We start from the raw sequence: 14,563 nt of genomic DNA, 5'->3' as shown, positions 1-14,563 counted from the left end.
CCATTCAGGGGAATTTAATTTTGTTCAGGACATGAAGTGACATTAACAGGCCCCTTGCCTTAACTGCATATTGACTAATGAGGCTTACACGTGTACCAGCATTTCCCCGGCACTGACTGGGGAAACACTGGTAACGGAGCCCAGAGAATCTTTAGCCAAAATATGAGAATTGCTGATCTAAATATCATCAGATAGGCAGCTGGACAGACTTCTTGAAATATTAGGCAGATTTGGCACTCAGAGGTTGCATATTGGATCAATCTGAGTAAAACGCGCTGCTGATCACTACATAGATGACAGTTGGTCACATTTGTAATATCAGTCAGCACTATTCGTTGCTTCAGTTCAAAACTCGAGTCGGAGTTACAATTTGTTTTAAAAAATTTTTTTTTCCCCCTGTTGTTTATTGGTGTAGTTGCCACATCACTTCCTTCCGTCCTGCCTGTACACACCCTTTCAGAGTTAAAGGATTTCAGCATCATTACACTTTGTGGCATTGCGTTCTGTTCATTTTGTTGTTGTTGTTGTTGTTGTTTTGACTGACTTCACACTGTCACAATCTTTGATTAATTTACAGCAGAACAAAAGCTGCCCAGACACAACATAAACCTACCTGAATTGAAGAAACATAAACATGCATAGAAGAAGAGATATTTTGATATGTATTCATTCAGTCATCACATATTACACAGACTGTACAAAACAACTCACAAGAGACTTTATTGTAAGATTGTCAGTGTTGCAGAAGTCTCAGATTCACTTTTATATCATGTTTGTTTCGAGATAAGCGCTAAAGCTTGTGCATTACGAGACACAATCCCTGGTTTAAGTAGTCAGCTGGACCTGGCAGATATGACCAAAATAACTGCCAGCAAGCCACAAGTGGCACATAAAGTCTGTGGGAGAAAAGTTTGAAGAACAGCAGGGATTAATGTTTTTCTTTGTCTCCACAGGGAAAATCACGATGAAGAGAAGCCAGCACTGAACAATATAGCAGACAACACAGTGGCCATGGAGGTGACGTAGTAGCGGTGCAGCAAAGAGTCCGCTCTTTAGGTGCTGTGCATCGTAGCATCGGGAATGCAAAAGGGACGGCAGGACTCGGACTCGCAGACGGGACGTGTGGCCGCGGCCGCTCGCAATTCTCATCTCTCTCATACTTTTTAAACCTTTTCTTTCTTCCCTTTTGGTTTTTTTTGTTACTGTTAAAAGTAAAATATTGACACCTGTAAATTATGAATATGGCAAAGTTAGTATCTGTACAGTAACTTCATATTTGTAATATCCTCCCCACCACCCAGTGTATATATACTACTTGAATACAGAACTGTCCATTTGTGATGTTTTGCACTTGGGAGTCAAAGGAAAAAAAAAAAAAAAGTGAGCCAAGTAACTTGTGGCGAGTGTGAGAGACGTGCGAGTTGTATAGAGAAGAGTTTTATTACATCATGTGCATGGTGCGGAGCCTGCTGTTTTTATCTATTTATTGTGCTGTGTTTACAGTTTCTTTGTTTTGTTTTTTTAATTTTTGTTTTGTTTTGTTTTGATTTTTATTTGTACACTGTACCTTTTGTTGGTTCCTGTGCTGTAGTAAATGTTAGGTAGCTACGGACTCCTGGGTATTTTTGTATATTGTGAACACAAAGCAGGTCTCACCCCCCCCCCTACAAACACACACACACAGATTTATTTTGGCTCCCCGTGCTTCTCTCTGTGGATCGTGTTAAAATCAGTGGTGACATACATACAGACCTGGAGGCCAGGAGAAGTGGGTGGAGGAGGTGGTTGAAGAGGAGGTGGTGTGGTTCCCTCATGGAGAGGCACTCCTCTCTTCAGGGGGCTTCCATTAACATTATCCCAATTACAAGTAACAAAACAGGGATGAAGTCTCTTCCCAGAAGCTTCTGCCGCTTCTGATTTAAGCACTATTGTATTTTCTTTTTTTTTGATGGTTTTGATGAATATCAATGCTGCTTTTATATTTTATTTGTTCTTTATGGGGTTGTCCTTCATTTTCATGCAAGCGGAGTCCCCCGTTTTTGTATTTGTTTTATCCCACAAACATTTTTATGTAAAAGAAAATCAGTTATTTTTGTATTTTTTTTTCTCTCTCTTGTGGTAAACTTGATTGTAAGCCTTCGTTCATTGAAAGACTTCATTCTTTTGTTTGTTTGTTACTTGTTCATGCATAGGTGATAAGGGAGGTGAATGGACAGTAATCGCTGTACGTGTTTCGTCATTCCAGTTTTTAATAACAAAAAATGCTAATGAAGGGGCAGAGAGTTGTGAGAAAGCATCAGTTCTCTCCTCTCTTCCCTTTTCTTCAAGTTCTTTTTTGTTTATTTCTTTTTTCTTTTTTTTTTCTTTTTCTTTGAAAAAAGAATCTCCAGACGGCTGCAAGGCCAAAAACCACAAGTATTGGGTGCCTTCCTTTGGGGAATTTTATGTTCTCTCTTCTATGAAGAGTTAGGCACAAAGGCAGCATTACTTAGTAGTGCTTCTCGTCTTTGTCAGAATCTGAATGCCCAGTCCAATGGCAGGATATATCCTTGAGGTTTACTTGTCCCACCTGGAGGCTGAAAAGACTAAAAAAAATGTGACAAAACTCTCACTAAAATAAGACAATAAAGCCCAGGGCATTAAATGTGATTTGTTCAGACCCTTCTTTTATGTGTGTGTGTGTGTCTGTGTGGGTGTTTTCAAGGTTGCCAAACTGTACAGATAATACAAGTGAGGTTAACTTTGGTTTATCTGCGAGTTTACTTGTACATGGTCAGAAATGTAAGGGGTATACTTAGGCACCCACTATCAGGTCACAAACAATTGTGACACTGAATTCCTCAAGCAGTTTCACTGGTATTTACATCGGAAGTCTTACTGAACTGTATGTGTAAATTACACATATATGAATGTCATAAATAATGTAGGCTATTAGTAGTTTGATATTTAAGCTCTGGCTATATAAGTCAGCCACACCAGTGTTTTACCCATGTTTTAAATAAAGTCTTTGGGTTAAAATTTAAGTCAAATTACTAAAACTGACTTGGATCTTTCAAAAATACTCATTACTTTATTCTGTGCATGTAAGGAAAGATTGATAGCTCTCACAAGTGTGATTCTTTACATTTTAGTTGTGAGATGGAGTACTGTGCCCCCCCCAAAAAAGCAGTGCCCTTAATTTCTTTATTTTTGTTTGGGGTTATTAGTTAGCTTAAACTCTGAAGGTCTTTCAAAGTTTTTCTGTGGACATCGGCTACTTTTTCACTCATTTCAGTCCAGTTTTTATACTTGAGGGTTGGTTTTTTTTGTTTTGCTAAGCTACTTAATGCAAACCTATGAATCATGACCATAAAAGACACCTAAGTGAAAGGATGAACCAGTGTCTCCATAAAAGAACCAGTTTTAGATTGTAATCCTTAGCCTGCCAGTAACAAAGTGCCTGTCACAAAACACATGATTTGTTCCCATTTCAGTGTAAAGGCCATCACAGGCACAAAATAGCATTTCTGCACCAACAAGGCCCTTCCTGAAGAACTATTAGCCAAAATTCATTATAACTTAGCAGTCCAGTGTGACCTTAAAAGATTGGAGGAAAATAGACAGTTGGAGGACAAAAGAAGTGTCAGGGGTTAAAAAATAAGCTCAGCAGATGAACAATATCTAAAACTCCTTAAGAAGCGGGTGGCGGGGCAGAGCAGCAAAGACCTGACACAGATCTGACAGATGCATGAGGCCCTTCAGTTGATCCATCTATTGTTCACTGAAGCCTCATCAGAAATGGTCTTGGTGAATAGGTGATTGTTCTAAACGTCCTCTGGCATTAACATCAGCACAAAAACTGTGTGCCATAAGCTTTAAAGCAAGTGTGGCCCCTCTTTCAATGATGAGGATATGCACATCCTGGACGGAGAGGAGCACTGCAAGGCAGACAGCCACCTCTGAACCAAAGAAGGGGCCTAAGAGTATTTGCCATCTTTTAGTGCTGTGATTGCAGTCATTTCTCCAGTTCTTTGTGAACAGCCCTTGGGATTAATAAATTGGTTTCACGATAGTTCATGTGCAATCTTGTGGCTCACTGTTATGCAACTATCTTGTTTATAAGGTTGGGGAACCCTCCAGTCACCCAAGTTTAAGAAGTCAATTTGATGAGTATTTATCAGACTGAAAATGTTGCATCCAGATCAATGAAAAAATTAAATATATGTTAGAAATAATTCTAAAAATTGATAAAAGACCAGGATGATCTAACTTAATTTATTATCTAATGAAGTGGATATCTCCCCTTGGTGGATTGCAACCTTAAATCAAAGATCTAGTTTAGCCTGCCCAGGACAGCAGCACCAGGGCAGGGCCAGGCTTTGGTTAAAGAAGCTAAACTGATCTGCCTTCTAATAGGCCCACCAACCACACCAGGGGCTCTGAGAGTTTGGTGCCTTGTGGTTGGGTGGCAGTCAAGGGGCAAAGATCCTTGCGGTTGACTCTTCAGCTTCCAAAACTAGCTTAATGTACATGGCATTGACTCCTCCAAGGTGATGTTATTCATGCATGTCCGTCGAGGAGGTGGTCCTGGGGCAGACTAAGGAATCACTAGAGAGATCCATATCTTTTAGCTAGCTTTTAAAAACTCAGTTAATCCCCCGGATGCGTTGAAAGAGGTGCCTAGACTGCTGCCTCCTCTACCCAAACCCAGATCAATGGTAGAAAAGAGATGGATGGATAAATTTGGCAGACACCATCGATGTTTTTAAGATTTGGTTTCAGATGTTCCTTTTTAATAAAGCTTATATCCTGGCAGTTAACTGCAGGTTTCTTCCTGTTAAAGAGGAGTTCTTCTTCCCCACTGTCACCAAGTGCTTCTGTTGGGATTCTCTCTCTAATATGATAGACTCTATAAAGACCACTTAAATGGCTTGCTGTGAACTGGCAGGATATAAATAAAACTGAATTGAAAAGCTTCAAAATAGTAGTTCACAAACCAGTGGGTGAAAACCAGAGATGGGCAGTAACACGTTACAAGTTGCAAGTAATGTGTTACTGTAATCCGATTACTTTTTTCAAGTAACAAGTAAAGCAAGGGATTACTATTGCAAAAAAGGTAATTAGATTACTGTTACTTTCCCGTAAGCACACTGCGTTACTGCGTTACTAAAACCGTGATTTTTTTGCGAGAGTGTCTCATGACAGTGACGTGAGCGAGTGCGACGTTCGTGGCAACAGCTGTGTGCAGATCAACAATGGATAATATATCGGGTGCGGGAGAGAGTATGAGCATGCAGCGTTTAAAGCGTGGAAGTACTGACCTTACTTTGAGTTTGATTCCGTAAAAAGTGACAAAAACATTAGCGTCCGCTGCTCACTGCGTGGGAAGAAAACTTCTTTTTACAGCGAAAAAACCCTTTTTCCATTTGATTACATTTTATATGATGGATTATGCAGAAAAAGTAGAATTGGGCTGAAAGATCTATTGCTATTAAGGTTGTAAATCATGTTTTTAAACTTTTTGGGGGAAGTAATCAGTAATTAGTTACTGATTACTTTTTTCAAGTGACTTGACCAACACTGGTGATAACACAGTGGCTATGTCGTTGTTTTATATCGTCTATGGTGGGATCACTCTGCAGCATGGTCTCTAGTTGCCTTTGTGCACAGCATATCTAGCTGTTTCCTGTTTTCATGCTAAGCTGATACCTCAGCTACATATTTAATCTTCTCATCTAACCTTTAGCAAGAAGGCAAAGAAGGGGAAATATCACCTTCAAATCTCACCAAACAAATAAGAATACATCTCGCTGGTGCAGAAACGAAAACTGTCTGCAACAGCTTCAGTCGACTCAGCGCCCCTTCCTTTATTTACAGTTGGCTCTTTATCAGCGTTCGAGCATGAATAAAACAACACAAATCCAGCGTAGAAACTCAGCAGTGTAGATATCTCTTTCTCATCACGGGCCAAATTACTCCCAAGTTTTTCAATTTAGCTGCGCTGGAGCGCTGCCAGCATTATTCAGTCACAGATTACTCAGTTGCAGAATTGAAATCATTCAACAGTGAGACAACTAGCCCAGTGCACAATCTGCAAGGTGGGCGTTAACCCTGCCACATTTCTCCTCATTACTACAGCAAGCATTTTTTTTTTCTTCTTGTTTTTTTGTGGTGAGACTTGAAATAAAGTTGTTTTTCTCATCAGCTCTGAAATATATCACCAGTGTCATCAGGGGGTGAATAGCTGCAACTGTAGCTCATATCTTGATTTTTTTTTCCCCCCATTAAATTCACTGCACACCCCCCACCCACCACCGCCCCATGGTGACTTATGTGCATGAGTCTGCAGCTGCTTTTTCAGGAGTAATTTCGTATTTAAGGGAGTAAACCATGTGCAAGGTGACCATGTTTGTTTTGTTTTTTACAGAGGGTTGAGTAATTCATCTTCTCACGTTGCATTCTCAGAAGTTTCAAATTTACAGTTTCCTCACACATTTTGTTTTCTGCCAAATTCCTCTACAGTCATAACACATCATGGGCAAGCGAGATCTAAGGGGGTGATTGGCGTCACAGTGCTGACAGCACTTTGCAGCTGTTGCCCACCCCTGGATCAGATATCCCCATCAGGGTGCAGGGCCGGGCCTGCTAACACTGCTCACACTTTTTCTGTCTCCCAGCAGACAACAGGTGTAAAGCCGGAGGCAGGGGTTCATGTGGTGGTGACTGACGGTCTGGCTCTGTGAAAGGTGACCCCACTTTCCAAGTAACCGAGAGCATAAAATGACACGCATGCCTAATTACTAGCAGGAACGAGGATGTCAGGATTTGAATCCTCAGTTTAACAGCCAAGCGGCGTTAATGTGGGGAGTTTGTTTTCCCCGCTCTGTGGTGGTTAAAAATACTGATCCCAGTGCTGTGGCTTTAGCCGGAGCCTCTCTTCTCGCTGCAGTTTTTTGAACCGTGGCTGAAGTGCTCAGACCCTCTGAAGAGGAAATGACTCACACAGGCTGTGGACGGCAAAGTGCAGCAAAGTGCAAGAGCTGTCTTTCTAACAGTGGTTCAGAGGAACTAGAGTGTGAAGAGCTGCGTGTGGACGCTCTTAACCACACAAGAGATGGTTTCATTCTGAATGCTGTGGACCTTAGACTGAGTACCACCGCAGCACTAAAGAAACCGCTTCACTGACTACATCATTATTCCCCGTCCTAGAAAAGGCGGTCGGAGTCTTTTCCATATATAAATCTTATTTTATTTATTTTACAGTTTGATGGTGGTTATATGGTTACAGACAGCTCTTATATGAACACGCTATGGCACATAAATCTTTAGATATCTACAATCTACATGTTGGCTCTCCTAGTTAATGCACTGAATCAGATACTGAATTTATTTCTACATTTCTAAAACAACATCTTTAGGCTATTTCCATCTTTCTGCATTCATCTATTAATTGCTTTCTGTATTTACAAACTACACATCGTTGCTTTGTATTTTGGTAGGAAGATGGGGAATAGCTGCTGTGATTTATTAAAATGTGCAAGCATATGTAGAGAGACAGAATATAATACTTAAACAGAGTTTGCACAATTAAAAAAAAACTTGAAAATCAGTATCTGGTGTGACCACCTTTATTATTCAACACAGCCTGAACTGTCTTAGACATGTTTTCTTATGATTTTCTTAAGTAGTCTTAAGGAATAGTTCTCCATACGTTTTGAAAGACATTCAAAGCTCTTCTTTAGATGTTGGCTGCCTTTTATTTCATTTTCTCTCAAGTTGATTCAACATGTCTTCAATCATTTGCCTCCTTTAGGGGTCAGAACAGTGGATCATCTGCCTCCATCTCACCCTGTCTTTTTCTGTCAGACCAACTGTCTGCATGTCCTCCTTCACTACAACCACGAATCTTCTCTGAGGTCTTCCCCTGCACATGTCCGAACCATCTCAACCTTGCCACTCATTCTTTTTCAGTTTGAGCTGGACCTCTGATGTTCTCATTTCTAATCTTGTTCATCCCGGTCACTCCCAAAGAAAATCTTAACATTATCAGCTCCATTTCCTCCTAGAACATTACAGCTTTCACCGGATTAGCATGCTTCAACTAGGCATTAATAGCAGAGGCAGCTGTAACTGATCAGTGTCCATCAGGCCTCACCTGACTGCTAACCAGTGAGCGTTTGTGCCCTTGCTAACTTTGAAGTATTTTAATGGAACGAGCTGGGAAATAATATGAGCTGGTGAACAAGCCATCTAAAACCTTTATGCTTCGATTTTGGTGAGTGAAATTCTCCACCCAAAAGTTCAAAGATTGTTTTTTAATAAAGCCAACATTGCGAGGCCTAGGTCCATCTGTTTACTGTCTGTGGTGTCATGCTGCAGCAAGACCATGGCAGAATATTGTGGCTATCTGTTTTGAGAATTTTGGTACAATGTAAATGATACTGTTCCAACAGCTAACTTTACATTAGCGCTTCACACTGCTGCTTTTGCTTTTGCTCCTGTCAAACTGTCAACCTTTGACTGCACCTGATTTCCAGTTTCCATGAACAGGTTGAAATGTGAGAGAGAGGTTGTTGTATTTGGTTGCTCTTCAGGCCTGAAAAGCCAAGGAAGATTTAAAGAAAATTGTAAAAGACCTTTCACGGTGCTTTGCTTGAGTCGGAGAAAAGAAGCTACCCTCAAACACACACACTCATGCAGACGCTACATGCCTCCACAGCCTATACTGCAATCTCTTGTTTCATGCCAGTGGCACAAAGGTCTACAATCACTGCGCCATTCAGGCTGCCTCAGAGTCAATAAAGTCTTGTCTGAATTCGTTCTCGTATCAAACCACAGAGGCTGTATGCTAATATTATCCCTCAGACAGACTTCTTGTTCCAGTGTTTGGCTCTGGCTTAGTGTTTCGCTGTGCCAGGAATGAGCTGCCACTTTGATGACACATTAAAATATTCCAACACGAGAACAGAGAAATCCATCTCCCCACTGAGTGCTGCCACTCGCAGAAAGGCAGATGCATTGTTGAAGGTGACTGTGGGGGAATGTTAATGAGAGATGGGCTTGTTAGGTTTTTTTTTTTTTTCCCATTATGCATCCAGGGGACTTAGCTTTGAAGGTTGCGTATAGCTGTGTCTGTTTTGTTCTCTGTCTGATAAAAATTTGAAACGGTATTGATCAGACCACAGGAGTGGCTTTTTAGATGGAAGGAAAAACCAGATGAAAGTGGCTCGAATGGAAGTTTTTAACACTATGGATGCTGGCTTTATATCATGTTTGAAGTTCATCTACAATCGCATGTTCAGTCTTTGAAATTCAACCTTGTTGTGTGGCGTATGAGTATTAAACCAGGGGCATGGGACTTTTAATTATATTTTCCTAGAGAAAATGAATAGTGATAACTGAGAAAAAGCAGTTTTACAGCTTTAAAGCACAAGTCTGAGTTAATCTTGAACAACTGAAGACAAATTCGAGTAATCTTTAGCGTTGCTTTAAGTGTTAAACTCAAGTCCGAACCAAGTCTGAAGTAAAATGCAGGAAGAAATGCAAGTTTTTAATGTTTTTAATAGCTGTGTGTTTCAAAATATTAAGTCCAAGTCAAGTTTTAAGTCTAAATTAACAAAGTTAAAATCATTTCAGACAAGTTTTTCAGCTTGAACTCTCTTAGGTGAGTTTTCTTGTAATTTTGTTAACCAGTCTCAAGTCCATGACCGATAGTTCCAGTGTGTATTCTATCCAAGTATGCTTTTACTGAACTGGGAGAGTTATTTCATGTGGAAAAATGAAGCTTTCCCAATCAGATGCTTTACAGATGACATGTATTGCATGGTAGATCATATTCTGATGGTACACTTCTTCTTTTGACAAGATCCCCAACACCACTGGCTGAAGTGGAGCCCCAAACACTGACAGAGCCTCTACCTTGTTTTACAGATGGCTGTAGAAACTCGCTGTTGTACCCGTTTCCTGATCTCTATACATTTGGAAGACAACTTGCACCAAAACTTTCACATTTGGATTCATCACTTCATAAGACCCGTTGCCAGTTCAGTTGAGCTCTTGTGTAGTTTGGCATACATCAGGCTTTTCTCCCTGTTTCTCCTCCTTAAGAAACGCTTTTTGAAATCCAGCCTTCCACTGAGACTGGATGTGATGAGGCTTCAACAAAAACTACATGGATCACCTGAATGTTCCGTGCATCTTGTCCTGTACCAGGTCTTTGTTGGATTTTGATCCTGTTTCTTAAAGATATGACTTTCAGATATCATTTATCAAGTTGGTTTTTTTTTTTTGGTTTTTTTTTTAGGTATGTCACTTCTTTTGTTCTCTACTTGTTCAGTTTTGTCAAATCATTTCAGAACACACTGCACACCATGCTGAGAGTTTTCAGCCAATAATTCGTTGGGAATGACCTTGTTGGTGCAAAAATGCTATTTTATGCCTGTCAAACTGTGTTATCTTTGGCATTTTTCATGGATTCAACTAAAGAAACTGGAACAAATTGCGTGTTCCTCTCTCGGACTGCTAGTAACAAAGTGCCTAAAGACTAAATCTTTGCTAAACGGTTTTGTGTGGATACAACACTGGTTCATTCCTTGAGATCCTTTTCTTAATTTCTCAATTGAGTCAAAGGTCATTGTTAAGTTTCTTAACAAACGAACAAAAATATTCCTCTGAAAATGGTCTTTGCCATGGTTACTTCTCCCATTATAACCATTAAATTTTATTTGAATTGTACAGTTTCTGGTTTCCACATTGTTGCTGACCCTCATTTCACGTCTGCCTGACAGAGACGGGTCTTAGTGTTAGACAAGTACTGAGTACATAAATCTGAAGTAATTTGAGGATGCAAACAGTTTCCCTTTAACTACCATTTTAATAGTGTTGCATAGCCTTGAATATTCCATACTGAATTAATCACTGCACTGTTGATTGGAATTCTTAAGGTTTCTCATTGTTGTTAAGTCTTTATAAAATCTTTCAGAGGTCTAAATTAACATTGATGACAACCTCAGCTCCAGCATAACCCCAACTCTACTCCTAGGCAATCCCAGTGTGTGATTTTTGTATTTTTAAAATAGTTTTCTCAAGTCTTGGCAATCAGGGAACAAGGAAAAAAATAATCAGTCTAACTGATGCATATCGAAAACTATTCACATTCCTTACTAGGGTTAGGGTTGTCATCTGTGACGTAGACCTCAGAGGGTTGAGATAGAAGAGTATGAACAAGTCTCAAAACCACTTTTTTATAAATTTTTTAATTTTTTTTAAATTTTATTTTAAAGTTTAAACTGAACTAAACTCTCTACTTTCGCATTTGATTTTTAGTGATTTGTATCAGGCAACCGTGCAAACACACAGTTCAAAAGATTTTGGTCAGCATTGATTGGTCTGATGTAATGGTCTTGCTCGAAAACATCTGGATCGAAGCTTCTTGAAGTTACAGTCCATGCTTACAGTTCAAGGAGAGACCCATAGATTATCAATCTGCTGTGAATGAGAGACCATTTATTTCGCAATGTAGTCACGTCACGTCTCCTCACATAGAGATGGGACTAAATTCATTCAACTCCATAAATGTAGCTCTCCGCCTCCCCTTCGTGCTCCCATTTTCATTCTCTTTTCATCACAACCCTCAGCAACATTCACCTCAGTAAAATTAAAAAAAACACCACTGCAGTGCAGTTAATGGGCTCTGTCAAATTCATCAGAATGAAATATGCATGTCAATTTGTTTTAATTTCCACCTCATAGCTTTCAGTCTTTTTTTTCCCCTCCTTTTTGTAATAAAAATGTAATTTCACTCTTCTTCTGAGAACATGTAATTGGGGTCTTGGCACAACTTCCTGTTGAACACTTTTAATTGAAATGTATTTTTCTGTTCCTTTCACAACAATTGCAATGTTATTACTTATTATAACTTATGTTATAACTTATGCAGTTATTACTTCTGCCACCAGAACCTCTTGGGGTGTCCTCTGGCATTAGGAACATGTATCCACTCGGCCTTGTGAGTTTCAGCATGGAGTGTCTGTGGATCTGGTTTGTTCCAGTTGTTGTTGCTGGGGAGTTTAGGAGCTGGTTCAAGCCTTTGGGCTCTTTGTCGTTCCTGAGCAGTTTTTGTAGTGTGGCAGGGTGCATTGTCTGGCAATTATGGGGCTTGTCATGCAGGATAATTGCCAAAACCCAAGGTTTTCCATCAGTGTGGTATCCATTTCACCTGTCAGTGGTTTTAATGGTCCAGCTGATGTGGGTAGAATATGACAAATATTTTGTCTTCTTTAACAATTCTTAAGTAACACATTTATTGAGTCTTGAAGAATGTGTTGTTGTGGGGGGTGTTTTGTACGCTGACATTTGTCGGGCTGGAAAGGGTTTGTCTTCACACTGCAGTTTGTTGATGATGTGTTGATCAAATTCTATACCACTCACTAATCGCTTGACTGCAAGCAACTGACAGTCATTGTTTCAAATTGTTCAGCCATTGCTTTAAATTGAGAATCAATGAATACTTACACACACAACACAATAGAAATCCACACACACTTGGGTGCCTGATGCCTGAGTACCACAAAGCGGGTAGCTGCAAATAAAAGACAGAAATATAATTTTCAAGTCGTGCACATCTGAAAACTAACATAATTAACAATTTGTCCATTATTTATAACTCATAGGAATCATCAAGCATGTGCTTGAAATGTCACAAAACGAGGATAAACTCATTTTCCTTTGAGCGCACTGATAATCTGTGCAGGGATCAATTTGCCTTTGCTTTCTGTGCCAGCCTGTTCATTTCTCAGGGTGTCAAACTCTGTTTCAAAGACATGTACAAGGTGTCCTTTGACGTTTGTGCCATGAAGCACCAGGCTTTGCTATGGTCTGTCACTCCCAAATTGTCTCACGTGGATGCTTCGGATCATATTGAAACACACTCTCAATGCACAGTTTTTCAGCATGCACTGTCAGTGTTGTGTCATATTTTAACCCGAATTAGTTTATTTTCCTAAATCTAAGTAGTTTTTAGGACCCAAAAAGCCAGTAAAAATGATTCACAAAACACAACCCCCCCCATCTCCAAGCTGTCAACATTATAATCTACAGTACTAACACCCCTCCAACCTTCTACTGCAAGATTTATTAAGAGGGACTTCCCTCTGATTGTCCAGTACTGCCCTGGCTAGTGACATGAGACACAATATCTGGCATTTAGACTCTCTTACATAGAAAAGCAGAGTCCAACAATGATAGGAAGTAGGACAGGACCCCCAGGAGTGTAGACACTGATAAAGACCATCAGGGGGAGACTTAAACGCTTTCTCTATATGGCCAGGTTGAGGTGGGGAGGAGGTGAGACGGGTCTGAATCTGATGGGCGTGGGTTGCTTTGAGCTATGGATTTGCGGAACAAAACACATTAAGGGCTTGTCTGCGATTCGGACATGGAACTGCTTCCACCCTAAGTGAGAGATCAAGTCCATGGCTTAAAGAAAGACAATATTTATTAGTTCACAATGTTAAAAGATTGTTTTGGGTTTTTTTTTAATCATGGAAAAATGCTGACTTAAATAGACGGGGGTAAAAAATCACAGAGAACCAAGCAAAGACAAACGAAGAGGGGGAGAAGGCCTTAAGCCAGCTATGTAGAGCACCATCAGATTATGAAATCAAGACTGCTGGTGACTCCCATCTCAATTAAAAATGAATAAACAAATTTTGAAAAAGAGTGTTTTGTAAAACAAAAGGCCAATGCTGCCCCTCAACTGCTACACTTCCTCTGGCTTCTTATGCAGATGGGCGAGCCGCCACAGCTAATCAGCACTAAAGCAGCATAAACACAGGAAGCAATTAGCTCAACCCACATCGCTTTGGTTCCTAGCAAACATTCCAGGCTCCGGCTGCATAGGTAACCCTCTAATGTAATTGCCATCTATTCTTACGTCTCCCTGCAATATCCCTTATTCACATTAGTAGTCACATCAACCCGGAACTTGCCCATTTCATTTCACCATTGGATGTTTTGTTTTCTCCATTGTCACTTGATTTGGCAGACTATCACTGACCTTTGACGGTCTATGGTTTATGTCTAGTGGTCTGTGAAGAGCACTAGACACTTTGTCTGTTTTTTAAATCAGCTACCACTTTAAATGTGCTGGTCCATTTAGATGCAAGTAACATTCAACTATGCCATCAGGATCTGTCAGAAGTCCAGTATTTGAGACCCTGAAATGAAAAATTATAATTTTGCAAAGCAGTTCTACAAATGCTCACAACACAAGGCTTTGCTGGCTTTGGCTATCAATGTCTGTTTAATAAAATGCAATTTGTGGGCTAATGAAAATCCACAAGTCTAAATTATTTGAACATAAAGCAAAAGCTAACCTATATTTGCCCACAATACTTTTCTATGACGTTCTTCAGTAGCTTGTTCCAGCATTTCAGCATGGATAGGGTGTGTAAAATATGCCCTAATGAATACAAAAGATGACCAAAAATACAATACAATGACCCAGTTTGTAAAAAATAAATAAATAAAATAAATAAAATGAAACACTTTTTCTTTGATAGCGCTCCACAGGGCCTTTGACCTA

At 39.9% G+C, this 14,563-nt stretch overlaps 2 protein-coding genes across 4 annotated transcripts in view; both read left to right on the top strand.

Annotated features, from left to right (window-relative positions):
- The window catches only part of LOC120741096 (enhancer of polycomb homolog 1-like), a 33,881-nt gene extending 31,232 nt beyond the window's left edge, over window positions 1-2,649 (top strand). Inside the window, 1 exon segment of the mRNA XM_040043749.1 lies at window positions 954-2,649. Within this exon segment, the coding sequence (XP_039899683.1) occupies window positions 954-1,026 (73 nt within the window). The 3' untranslated portion in view covers window positions 1,027-2,649.
- Window positions 2,650-8,055: 5,406 nt separating this feature from the next.
- LOC120741187 (collagen alpha-1(XVIII) chain-like) overlaps window positions 8,056-14,563 on the top strand; it is a 128,735-nt gene continuing 122,227 nt past the window's right edge. The window contains exon 1 of one of the 3 annotated variants that reach the window (XM_040043916.1): window positions 8,056-8,254. In XM_040043916.1, the coding sequence (XP_039899850.1) occupies window positions 8,241-8,254 (14 nt within the window). In that variant the 5' untranslated portion in view covers window positions 8,056-8,240. The remainder of the gene's footprint in view (window positions 8,255-14,563) is intronic. The other 2 variants (XM_040043915.1, XM_040043913.1) reach the window with 2 other exon arrangements.

Source organism: Simochromis diagramma, unplaced genomic scaffold (assembly GCF_900408965.1).
Source record: "Simochromis diagramma unplaced genomic scaffold, fSimDia1.1 OVJJ01000602.1, whole genome shotgun sequence".
NCBI lineage: Eukaryota > Metazoa > Chordata > Actinopteri > Cichliformes > Cichlidae > Simochromis > Simochromis diagramma.
Note: the sequence above shows the minus strand (reverse complement) of the source record. Positions and strands in the feature narration are given on the sequence as shown.